This window comes from Ambystoma mexicanum, chromosome 1q, assembly GCF_040938575.1.
Source record: "Ambystoma mexicanum isolate Mex_15411 chromosome 1q, UKY_AmexF1_1, whole genome shotgun sequence".
Classification (NCBI taxonomy): Eukaryota; Metazoa; Chordata; class Amphibia; order Caudata; family Ambystomatidae; genus Ambystoma; species Ambystoma mexicanum.
In genome coordinates this window covers 1,306,184,832-1,306,197,714 of record NC_090922.1, presented here as the reverse complement: position 1 = coordinate 1,306,197,714, position 12,883 = coordinate 1,306,184,832, and the positions used below count along the sequence as shown (strand labels likewise).

Sequence of the window (12,883 nt, the reverse complement as noted above, 5' to 3'; positions counted from 1 at the left end):
CCCTGGGTAGGAACGCAGGGGCGTCCGCAGGACTACCTTATCCCTTTGAAAGGCGGTACAGGGTTCTGAGGCCACCAGAGCCTGGATCTCACCGACAATGCACACAGAGCTGAGGCCCACCAGCAAACTTTTGATGGTGATGAGCCCGATATCCGCGGACGCCATAGGCTCGAAGGGTTTGTGCGCCAAAGCACCTAACACTATATTGAGGTCCCACACTGGGTGTGGCTTCCTAATGGGCAGGTAAAGCCTGGATAGGCCCGCCAAATACTTCGACTATCAGCTTGGAGGATGAGAAGACCTCACCCTGCGAATATCTGTAGGCCCCTATGGCAGGTAAGTGCGGCATGTGTCCACCTGTACTCCTGAGGGCGCAAGGTGCGCAGAGGAGAGCACATCATCCAGCGTGCAAGTAGGGGGGGTTGATCTCTTTGGAGCCCGCCCAATGGCAGAACCTTGTCCATTTACTACTGTATTGGCTCCTGGTAGCCTTGCTCCTGGCGCCTTGAATGATCTCTAGATGCCTGCGAAAGACGTGCTTGACGGAGACTTGCTCAGGAAGCATGCTGCGAGGGCCATCTTCTGAGGGGTTGAGTGGAGGACCCTGACCCCCATGCTGTGAGATGAGAAGGGCTGGCCCCCATCAGAAGGTGAATCGGTGGTCTGTCCAAGAGGCTGAGCAGCTCGGAGAACCAGTCTCGCCGGCCACCATGGATCAGAATGATGCTCAGGTGGCGAGATTCCTTTATCTTGCTGATTACTGAGGATCAGGGGAGTGGGAGGGAACGCATAGGCTGTCATGACGTTGCACTATCTGTAAGGTGTCGCCGCCCTGCGAGCCGGGGCCCTGTCCCTGCCAGGATGCAAACTGTTGGCACTTCCTGTTCCAGGAGGCCAAAAGATCCACCTGAGGATGCCCCCATCTGCTGAAGACATCCTGCAACACCTGGTCGTTGAATTGCCATTCGTAATTGTCCGAGCCCAGTCTGCCGAGTCTGTCCACTTCCAAGTTGGTCTCCCCCGGGAGGTGGAGAGCCATGAGGTGAATGTCATTCTCCAGGGCCCATTCCCACATGTTGACTGCTAGGGCGCTCAATGGAGGGGACCTGGTACACCCCCGCTTGTTGACATAGTACATGCTGGTGTAGTTGTCGGTCTGGATAAGGACGGACTTGCCCCCAATGAGGGAAAGCTCTGAGGACCAACCAAATGGCGCTGAGCTCTAGCCAGTTGATGTGAGACTTGTACCTGCTGGGTCCAAACTCCATGGACGCGGTGGCTGTTCAGAGGGGGCCCCCCCCCCAGCTTTCCAGGGAGGAGTCTGTAGTGATAGTGACCTGTGGAGTCTGCTGCCAGATGGGCTTGCCCGTTCGCAGGTTGCCCTCCTCGTACCACCATGTGAGGTCTGGGTGGAGAGAAGGAGGGATGCCGACGAGCTCCGATTGGGAGCCCCACTCCTGATTCCATGAGGCTGCGAAGTGCAGATGCAATCTCCTCATCCTGAATCTCCTGTGGCACAGCCAGGACGACTGCTACCATGATACCCAATAAGTGCTAGTACCACCAGGCCGAGGTCACTGTTCTGGCAAGGAAGTGAGCAGTGGCTCTCTTGATGGCCGTGATCTTGCCCTCCGAGGGGAAAGGAGCCTGTATCCCAGATGAGGCCCAAGAATGTGAGGCTTTGCGTGGGCCGCAGCTGAGATTTCTTGAGGTGGACAGTGAACCCCAGGTTGTGGAGTGTATTCATCAGTGCGGAGGTGGTGTGGGTATCCCCCTCCAGGGATCTCACCCTGACGAGCCAGTCGTACAGGTATGGGTAGATGTGGTGCCCTTGGCCCCGAGGATGGCTGCCACAGCGTTCACGAGTCTGGTAAATATCCTGGGGGCTGAGTTGAGGTCAAAGGTTAGCACCTTCTATTGAAAATGGCAGCCCATGATCCTGAAGCGCAGGAAGGAGCGATGTTGCTGCCAAATTGGGACGTGTAGATAAGCGACCTTCAGATCGAGGGAGCACATCCAATCTCCCTTGTCTAGCATCCCTGCAATGAGTGCTGGCGTAACCATCTTGAATTTCTGACGAGTGAGGGAGAGGTTGAGGGTGGATAGGTCCAACACAACCCTCAGGCCAGCCTGGTTCTTTTGTATGGGGGAAATCCTGGAATAGAAGCCCAAGCCTCGCTGGGAGGCTGGGACTTCCTCCACTGCCTGCCTCTCGACGAGTGCCCGGATCTCTGCCAAACGAGTTGCTGTCCCAATCTGTGGCAGGGGAGGAGAGGGAGGGAACGGTAGGCAGTACCCCGAGGACACACGTGGACCCAAAGGGAAGCTTCATGCCTTCTTTCCCTTTGAGGCTGCTGCGGAGTAGGGGGACTGGAAAAAGCCCTTACAAAATCCCCACCCCCTTTTGTGGTTTGCACCGGTGTTGACTCAGCAAGCGATCAGGCTGCCTAGACCTCCGTTCCTGGAAGCCCCGGAACCTGCCGAACAATCGCGTCCTGTCTGAGCGTTGGTGCGACGGGTATATGCCTTGGGCTTGGCCTTCGTAAGGCTAGATAAAGACTTTGCAGTTTGCGAGCTGTTCTTTTTATGTAACTCCTCGATGGCGGTAGTGTCAAAGAGGTCAAACCCTCGAAACAAAAGGTCCGATATGCACTCCTGGACATCAGGGTTAAACTTCTCATGTCCGTGGCAATGCATATGGCCTGGCCAGAGGTATTGATGTGGGCCACGGAGGACTCAATGTCCTGCGCTACCAGCCTGGCTTCTCCTAGACCCGCCTTGAAGCGTGCCTGGCTCTGCACCGGAAGTTCTGAAGGAAGTCTGCCATTTCCCGCCAAAGCCTCTGGTTAACGGCTGTCAGCATGGCATACCCGTCGGCTAGACGCAGGAGGCGTCGAGTACAGCTTGTATGCCTCCAAGATCTTCTCCTTGCCTAGCAGCGCTGAGGATGAGGTGGCCGAAGACGACTGAGGCTTAGAGTAGAGTGACTCTGCAGTGATCACCGAAGAATGCAGTTGGGGGGTGCGCCGACAGCAAGAGTGGATCCCCTCCATCTGTCTATACTTGGGGGAGGACTTCACGGGCTGCTCTACCTCGGGTTGAGGAATGCCAAAATATTCCACAACACCTGCAAGCCTGTGGTGGAAGGCCTTCGCCGACGACAGCGTGTGAGGGTCCTTCTCATCTGTGTCCACCAGAGTGTCCGTCTGGTCCGTAGCAGGCGGAGAAGTGCTGTGCGCCGTGGGCGCGGTGTGTGACCGGAGCTGGCAGCTGCAGCTGGGGCTGTTGTGGAACCGCCGGAAAGGTCGGAGGCAGGGGAGCCGGAATCGAAGGAGCTGGCAGGGGCAGCTGTGGCTGCACGGGGGCCTGCAGGAATGATTATGGGCTCCGGTGGAGTGACCGCAGGGGTTGGGGGAAAGCATGTCCCAGGACTGCATCCCGCAGGATGCAGGATGGCCCCCATCTCAGAGGTTTGCATCAGCGCCAGGAACCTTTCTAAGAACCGGTCTTCGGAGGCTGAAGAGGTGGCAGAGGATATTGACAGAGCCGTTGATGCCGGAGCGCACTCTGCCTAGACTACAGGGGGTATCTGCCCTGCGCTGCTGATGGATAAACAGTTGGCCATTTACCTGGTTGACACCAGTTCCACCTCGACGCTCGTTCTTCCACCAGCTCCGTTCTTAGGGGTGGCATCGGAGGAGCAGCCCTGATGTCTGGCGCGCCTGCCATCTTGTTGAGCTGCATGCCATGTGCCCACGTCATGGTGCTTTGGTCCCTGGGGCTGGTCTCCTACAAGACTTAGTGTTGGCACATGAGGCATACCCTGCTCCTCAGGCCTAGGCATCTCGGCAAAAGCGCCGGTAATGCTGCGTGTAGGCGCCCCCTCAGACATTAAGCTGGTACAAGGACGTTGCCCCTCGGGTGTAGACCCGGTAAAAGAATCTTGAGGTCCCTCGGTAATACTTACGGAAGGATCTGATGACCCTTAGGCCCTGAGGCCGGTAGCTGTACTAGCCTTGGTACGAGTGCTGGTGATAGAACAGGAGAAGTTCCTCCCGCTCTGCTGTTCCTCAGGAAGGAGTGACCCCTATGGGGTGCGATGGAAAATAGTGGCCCTCCCTTGGGCCTCGCTCTCTGACGAAGTCCTTCAGGTCCTCTGGAAGTAATCTATCGAAAAGAGCTCCCTCCAACTAGCTAGCCTGTTCTTCAGTGTGAGTGGAGTCAGTGCGTCGCATGCAGTACAACATTCCCAGCTGTCGTCAGGGCCAAGGCAGCGGAGGCAGAGCGTAGGAGTAAGAGGTAAGGAAGAGCCCCTCGCAGGCTGGACACCTGCTGAAGTCGACATGCGCCAGGGAGGAGCGTGACACCGGAGGACCGAGTACCTGTATGACAAAAAGAAGACAAATAATCCGGGGAAGAGCGCATGGAATTACATGGCAGAAGCCAAACTCAGGAGCGCTGGTGAAATCGCTCTGTTCCTGTCGACGCGGCAAAGGGGACTGAGGTGTGGCACAAGTGGGCAGAGTCAGGGTAGCACATGCTCCCTAGGCTGCGCCCTTGTGCGTGCATCTAAATTTAAAGGGGAAGAATGGTTTTTCTGGTGAAAAAGGTTCCATCTCCCGTCCCTAGGAGGGACGCCCATTCCGTATGGAGGAAAGGGGACGGGATTTAAGAGTATGTTGGGGAGATTAATCATTATTGTGTTTCATGCCCTCTCCTAGTGAGAACCCACAGCACTTTTTGCTGGACTTCTGGACCTTTTTCTTTTAATCGTGAATGAGTGGAGCCTTTTTCCACTCATTCATTCTTATGGGCTCTGTCTTTTGGAACTCTGTTCTTTGTAAATCTACCTGTACTATGGAGTCTGTCTGTTTCATAGCTCTTAAAGGCATCTGTGTTTTACTACAGCAGCACGCAGCTCCTAATGGGCAGTGTGTGTTGCTGGAAACCCCTAGGGTCCGCCTTTAAGAGGGTTTCCTATATCCTTTACTACAGTTCTTAAGGATAGAGCGATACGTTGTATCTGACAAAACTGTATAGTCGGAGAGATTGGCACACACCACCTTCAGTGGAGTGCCAAAGGGATACTTCGTATCCCCCTTCTCTCTGCTCCTGTGACTTTTTAGTCACATGGACAATCACCTAGTTATGGCTGGTAGCAGTGGACGTGTTCTACCAACTATTGTGTATGTTTTATACTGCAGGCCATGTCCATAGCCTCGGTAGTGCACAATACCATTACTAGCGTTATTGTTTTTTTTAGCCCTTCTACCATTCTGGGAGGGGCAGGTGTGTGTGTGTTTTGCCTTTGGAAAGTGCAATGCCAGAGAGATTAAGGGTGAGGGTGGGGAAAGTGACTGAGTGAAAGGAAGGTGTCAGTGGAGAAGGTAGGTGTAGTGGAAGGGGCATAGAACTAGAGAGTGGGAGGATAGGAGGAGAAAGTAGTAAATAGGGAGAGTGGAGTCAGACGGTAAACAAGAGAGCGGGACAGGAGAGGAGGGAGGGAAGGCACGCGGGACAGGAGAGGAGGGAGGGAAGGAGCATGGGACACGAGAGGAGGGAGGGAAGGAGCGTGGGACACGAGAGGAGGGAGGGAAGGAGCGCGGGACACGAGAGGAGGGAGGGAAGGAGCGCGGGACACGAGAGGAGGGAGGGAGGGAAGGAGCGCGGGACACGAGAGGGAGGGAGGGAAGGAGCGTGGGACACGAGAGGAGGGAGGGAAGGAGCGTGGGACACGAGAGGAGGGAGGGAGGGAAGGAGCGCGGGACAGGAGAGGAGGGAGGGAGGGAAGGAGCGCGGGACAGGAGAGGAGGGAGGGAGGGAAGGAGCGCGGGACAGGAGAGGAGGGAGGGAGGGAAGGAGCGCGGGACAGGAGAGGAGGGAGGGAGGGAAGGAGCGCGGGACAGGAGAGGAGGGAGGGAGGGAAGGAGCGCGGGACAGGAGAGGAGGGAGGGAGGGAAGGAGCGCGGGACAGGAGAGGAGGGAGGGAGGGAAGGAGCGCGGGACAGGAGAGGAGGGAGGGAGGGAAGGAGCGCGGGACAGGAGAGGAGGGAGGGAGGGAAGGAGCGCGGGACAGGAGAGGAGGGAGGGAGGGAAGGAGCGCGGGACAGGAGAGGAGGGAGGGAGGGAAGGAGCGCGGGACAGGAGAGGAGGGAGGGAGGGAGGGAAGGAGCGAGGGAAGGAGCGCGGGACAGGAGAGGAGGGAGGGAGGGAGGGAGCGAGGGAAGGAGCGCGGGACAGGAGAGGAGGGAGGGAGGGAGGGTAGGAGCGAGGGAAGGAGCGCGGGACAGGAGAGGAGGGAGGGAGGGAGGGAAGGAGCGAGGGAAGGAGCGCGGGACAGGAGAGGAGGGAGGGAGGGAAGGAGCGCGGGACAGGAGAGGAGGGAGGGAGGGAAGGAGCGCGGGACAGGAGAGGAGGGAGGGAGGGAAGGAGCGCGGGACAGGAGAGGAGGGAGGGAGGGAAGGAGCTCGGGACAGGAGAGGAGGGAAGGAGCGCGGGACAGGAGAGGAGGGAAGGAGCGCGGGACAGGAGAGGAGGGAAGGAGCGCGGGACAGGAGAGGAGGGAAGGCGCGCGGGACAGGAGAGGAGGGAAGGCGCGCGGGACAGGAGAGGAGGGAAGGCGCGCGGGACAGGAGAGGAGGGAAGGCGCGAGGGACAGGAGAGGAGGGAAGGCGCGCGGGACAGGAGAGGAGGGAAGGCGCGCGGGACAGGAGAGGAGGGAAGGCGCGCGGGACAGGAGAGGAGGGAAGGCGCGCGGGACAGGAGAGGAGGGAAGGCGCGCGGGACAGGAGAGGAAGGAAGGCGCGCGGGACAGGAGAGGAGGGAAGGCGCGCGGGACAGGAGAGGAGGGAAGGCGCGCGGGACAGGAGAGGAGGGAAGGCGCGCGGGACAGGAGAGGAGGGAAGGCGCGCGGGACAGGAGAGGAGGGAAGGCGCGCGGGACAGGAGAGGAGGGAAGGCGCGCGGGACAGGAGAGGAGGGAAGGCGCGCGGGACAGGAGAGGAGGGAAGGCGCGCGGGACAGGAGAGGAGGGAAGGCGCGCGGGACAGGAGAGGAGGGAAGGCGCGCGGGACAGGAGAGGAGGGAAGGCGCGCGGGACAGGAGAGGAGGGAAGGCGCGCGGGACAGGAGAGGAGGGAGGGAGGGAAGGAGCGAAGGAAGGAGCGCGGGACAGGAGAGGAGGGAAGGAAAGAGCCTGGGACAGGAGAGGGAGGGAAGGAGCGCGCAAGAGGAAGGAGTGTGCAAAAAGGAAGGAGTGCCCAAAGGGAAGGTGCACGGCACGCAAAGGAGAGAAAGCAGAGGGGAGACACGAGACACACAACCCAAGCACCCACCCACTCGTAGGCCATCATAGTAGCCCAATCAGTTAGACAATGGGGTTTCTGATCTCTAGTGATCATCTTGGGTGTTTAGGGACACCTGGGCCGGCCCCCCACCCAGAGACTAGAGAGGCGGCCTTCAGTGAGCCATCATCCAGCCTTGCTAAGGTGATCTTTGACACTGTTTCCAAGTGTATCAAGAGGTGAACTGGGACATACCTAGCCTCAGCAAATTATATCCAATTTAGCTCTTTTAGGGTAGCCCACTGGCCAAATTTCAAATTGTTTTTTAACCCTTTCACTCAACTTTCTAATGCATAGTTCATCTAATATATTCGCTTTCAAGTGCATGTCTCCAATAACGTATCAGAGGTTGTGGGGAACAATTGTTCAACCCTTGTGTACTGAGTGTCTGTCCCTTTTCTCCCCACCCACTAGCATTATAATTGTCGAGTTTACCACAAAATAGGGGTAATACATTAGTTGTGGGAATAGCCTGCTGTGAAGCCCTTTTGCAGATTTTGATTGCGTTACTGTGTTGTGTTCTAATCAGTACCAATTCAAAATTCCAGTATTGCAGTGCAATTCTATAAAGAGCTTATATTTTTCAATATACCTGTGCAGTGTACTTTCTTAGGCTATGTTCTGGAGCAAACTGTACCCATCCCCCAGACGTGTGCCTTCTCAGGGGGACAATGGCTACCCAGCCTCTGCTACCCCATTGAGTGATTTTGGTCTATCTAATGGTTGGAACCCTGTATGACCCGTAGGACAAACTTATTTCACACCCCTCACTGGATGCTGGGTAAAAATCTACCCAACACCAATTATAAAGACAGAAAGGCAGCCATCGATCGGAGAAGCCCACACAGCCACTGTGCAAATATTACCACAAGGCTATGGGCACCCTTACTCTAGTTTCTTATTGTCTTTCAGGGAGCGCATTTGATAAGTCATCAGAATGACACTCAGCATAGAAAATCTGGCAAACTAATCAGGGAAAATGGAGGTACACATGTCGAGGAATGCAAAAATTACTTGAACACAAGCCAGAATTGCAAGATAGAACTCAGTCTCAACTTAAGTGAATTAACTAGAGTTTAATAGGAACCGATTGATTATTTCATAGACTATGTGGTTTGACATTGAAATTGATGGTTAGCTTCAAAAGTAGCTTTGAACACTGAACACTAAACGATAATACCAAAGCACACTCAATGGGGGAGATTGAAATGGATTCATACACCTTCAGGCAGGTTTCCAGGTAACAACAAAGACTGAATAGCAGAGAGGCGAAAATGAAGCCAGATACACAAGATAGCCTATTGTGCAAGGTAGAGTTGTGGAGAAATTGGAACAGATTTCGGTAGCTCATCCCGTACTAAAAACCAGAGCAACAATCAGGAGTGTAAACATCTATAGTTCGGAACAAAAAAATAAGACTTAAGATAACATTAAAATGTAAAAATCAATCATAGTGACACTTTACAAGTCAGGCAAACAATTAACATAATATAAAGCAGACATACTGGGACTAAGTTGGGAAATAGTATCCATTGGATAGCATTTTTTTTAAAGTGCACACTACTGTGTGTTACTGTACCGTTCTATAGTTTTAATAGGCATGACACCCTAATGCGCCAATTTCGAAAACTAGAAAATTGCGTAATTAAAGCAGTACATATTCTGCTAATATTTAGATGTTAATTATTAATGATTACTTGTACTGTCTGGTTAGAAATATTGCTCACAGTTTATAACACTAAAGTCAGAATGAAAGCAACAGGTTCAGAATCTACTTCTTGCATTGAACTTGTAAATTATTTAAGAATTAATGAATTGGTACCTGTTCCAGTTTGTTCTGAAACCACATGTGCAGTGCACTTGGACGTTCTGCTTTGTGAACAGTCATAACTGGCACAGGCGATGACTCTGATGTTTTAGATCCATTTATCTGCATATCTAGAAAGACAAAAAAAATTCAACTAGGACAGTAGACCTACAATTGGAAATTTCTCAAAACGTGATTTAAATAACCGCTTTCTTCAGTTAAAAGAAATGTGACATTTGAAGTTTGCAGTGATTTCAACTTTATTTGGGATACTGGAGCACCTGCATTTCATCCACTTAGAAACACAAGGGCCAATCTGAAAATAAAAACACAATTACTCATCTTAGTCCTTTGATTTCTGCTCAGAACCATGCTTGAGATCTTCAAACAGAAACTTTAACATTGAAGACAAAAGCATGTATACATCCCAGTCCTGGCTTCAGGCTTGCTGAAAACCAGTGCTAAAGATGCTCAAAATAAGTTATTTCAATGATATCACATTACTCTTAATGTGGGCCATCAGCACAATGTCAGTCTAGGGCCATTAAGGCAGAGGTATTTAGTCATCACCAATGTTAGGAAGAATTCTCATTTCTGTGCTAATTCCCTTCAACCTAAGAGACCACCAGCTGGACTTCAGGACTTTTTAATATTAACCCTGGAGTGAGAGGGACCTTTTTTTCTCACTCATGTGTTTTGACCCGATTTGGATTATGTGTTTCCGCCTTTTCAGAGTGACAAACTCCATAGGTATCACATTTTTCTTTGTATGGTGAAACACAGCACCTTCAGTGCAGTGTCACAGAAGTCCTTTAGATTTCTCATAAGGTTTAAATACCTTTTCTTGTGTGAGCTACAGTCCCCAAGAATAGTAAAGTGAAATTGACTTTACTTCTCTTTTTTCTTTGTAGGTCCACCACAAACCATCTTATGTGGAGTGCTGTTGAGTTACCTAGTAGCCCTTTATTCTGCATTCTCATGTAACATGTCTATGTTACCTTCACTACTTTAAATGGCTGGTGGCAGTGGTTTAATTTTCCTACCATTGTGCTTTTCTACAGCAGGCTGAATTCTCAGCTGCAGTACAGCACCCTTGGGTGATTTCTTTTCGCCATTTTCTGTTTGTGATGTCTTCCTTGGGTTTTACTCTGTGCATTGAGCCAGGTTTGAGACCTTTGTTGGTTTGGCCTTTGACGGGCTTCAGCCCCAAGGCCGCCTCTGGCTCCAGTGTCTGGAAAGGCAGCATGTGAGGGAGGTTCACAAAACTCCCATCCTTGGTCTCTAGGAGTGCCTGAATGCAACCAGTCCTGATTGGCTGGCTGTCCTTTCAAGACAACCACCCTGCTGTGTGATTGACAGCCTAGGCTGTGCATGAATGGGAGAAATCTGCTCAAAAGGCGAGGGTTTTGGGACCAGAGGCAGAGTCGACCACTGGGAGAAATACCCGACGAACAAACTGCTGTGCTGAAACTTTCGATTCGACAGAAGCAGCTCCGGAAGGGATGACTTCTTCCCTTGAGTTAGAGGGGCCAACTAACCCCGAGACAAACTCCATTGGACCATCTTCCCTGGCTGGCTGTACTTCGCTGCTGCAAGAATCATGTGCCAGGGGTCGAGAAATCCGTAGTTGAGTGCAATGTCTGAGGTTCGGCCAGAAGCTCCAGGAGTCTCCCAAGTACCCTCCAGAAGCAGGACGACCAGAGCTCTAGTCCCTTCACCAGAGTGTAGGAACCAAGATGTGAAGGAAGCCAACCAGTATCCGAGATCTGTGACGGTGCTGTTTACTAAGTACTGAAACTTTGGGTTCAGCTGCACTTCGCAAACAGCCCGTAGCTGAGGACGACCTCCAAACTACCACCGCAGGAGCCCCACAGACATAGCCCCTCATGTCCTCAAGACTTAGGCTCAGAAACACGAGGCCTGCATCGCTGTTAACAGGACAGAATTCAGCTGGACCACTTTTCTTCAAACCAGTGGTACTGTTTAGACTTGGGGTACTTACCTCATCTTGTAGCTGTGCTTCTCTCAGTTGGGAATTGCAGTGGCTTACCTTTAGAGTGGATTCCAACTCTGCTTTTCACAGGCTTAACACAGCTTGCGACCCTACAAGTGATTTTTACAAACTTTCTAACTTTGTGCAAGACTCATCTAAGAAGTGCCTTAGCTCCACAGACTGTTTCAAAATGACTTTGGCTGACTTGGCTCCCAGCAGACTCTTCTAGCCACTTGACTTTGATACTGCTGTCCTTCATAGGTGGTGATGCTGGAAATGCACTTCAGGGACAGGGCCTCCATGACCTTTTCCTGTACTCCCATGTGTGTGTTCTGTATTTTCTGCACAAGAGTCCATGTGGGACTCCTGGCAGTGCAGCTCTTCCTCTTTTTGGTTGTGGTGAACAGATCCTTGGGATACCCTTATGGCACCAAAGGGTGGGGAATACAACCCTGTAACCCTAGTGTATGTTTTTGGTCACCCGTGTGTGGCCCACAGAGCAGGGTATGGGATGGTGGCAGCTCCATGCTGAATTTAACAGGTGCTCTGAGTATCCTCCATTTTGGGATAGCCAGGCCCTGCCATAGTAATCAGTGGATTCCTGGGAGGAGACAAGATGGCCTCTGTGGCCTCTTGGTTTCTATTACCCGTTAGCTTGTTTTCCCAAAGTCCTGGGAAGCCCTGACTCGGTCTATTCCCCTGACAGGCTGTTGGTGTAAGGACCATATATGGTATTATATGGCATTTATAACGCGCCTATACACAAGTGTTTCAAGGAGCGATGGGGCAAGGGAGGGGGAACAGAGGGAAGACAGACACCGAGTGGAAGAGGGAGGGGATAATGCAGTAAAAGGAGAATAGAACAACAACAAGTAAGGCCAGCAGCTGGCAAGTGCAAGGGTAAAGTGTAAGTGCAGGCATCAAGTGTCAAGTGCTGGTAAAGAGACTGCAGGGATACAGAAAAAAACTATCCCCAAGTGTGGGATTGCAAGGAAGGCAGTGCAGAAATCAGCAGGGAGAGGAGGAGAGAAAGCAGAAGCAAAGAGAAAGGTTTTGAGGTGCTTCCGGAATCGGCAATGGTTCTCCTCAAGTTGCAGGGGGGCAGGAAGGCTATTCAAGAGGGAGGTCCCAGCCGAAGAGAGATCTACCACCAAGTCGTTATTTGGAGAAGTGACTGGCCCGGAGGGAGTTGGAAGAGCGAAGAGCTCAAGAAGGAAGATATTTAGGAAGAGAGAGTTGAAGGTATTGAGGCCCCAGGTGGCCTTATGGACAATGCAGAGGGTTTTGTAACTTAATCCTTGCAGCCACTGGGAGCCAGTGCAGAGATTTCAGTCCTGGAGAGATACGATCCCTGGGCTTGAGGCCTAGGACATGTCTCGCAGTCCGATTCTAGATGAGTTGCAGAGTGCGGAGGGTGGAAGCAGGCAGATTTAGAAAAAGGCTGTTGCAATAGTCCAGCCTAGAGAGAACCAGAGCTCTGGAGACCGTAAATTTCTGGGGGAAGGAGAGGAAAGCAAGAATACCCCTGAGGAGGTGCAGCTGGTAGTGTGACTTCTTAGAGACGTCGGAGATGTGAGGAGAGAAGGAGAGGGTGGAGTCGAAGTTGACCCCAGGGTTTTTTGCCTCACAGGTGGGAGGAGGAAGTGGGCCAAGAGAGGCCAGCCAGAGTGACAGGAAAGGAGGGTTGGGTGTGCCAATGAGGAGAATCTCGGTCTTACTGGCTTTAAAGGCAGAGATTACTG

General features: G+C 52.7%; 1 protein-coding gene across 1 annotated transcript in view; it reads right to left on the bottom strand.

Moving 5' to 3' along the window:
• Positions 1 to 12,883, bottom strand: part of NDC1 (NDC1 transmembrane nucleoporin) — a 367,243-nt gene that overhangs the window by 147,156 nt on the left and 207,204 nt on the right. The window contains exon 13 of the mRNA XM_069642162.1: positions 9,164 to 9,279. Within this exon, the coding sequence (XP_069498263.1) occupies positions 9,164 to 9,279 (116 nt within the window). The remainder of the gene's footprint in view (positions 1 to 9,163; positions 9,280 to 12,883) is intronic.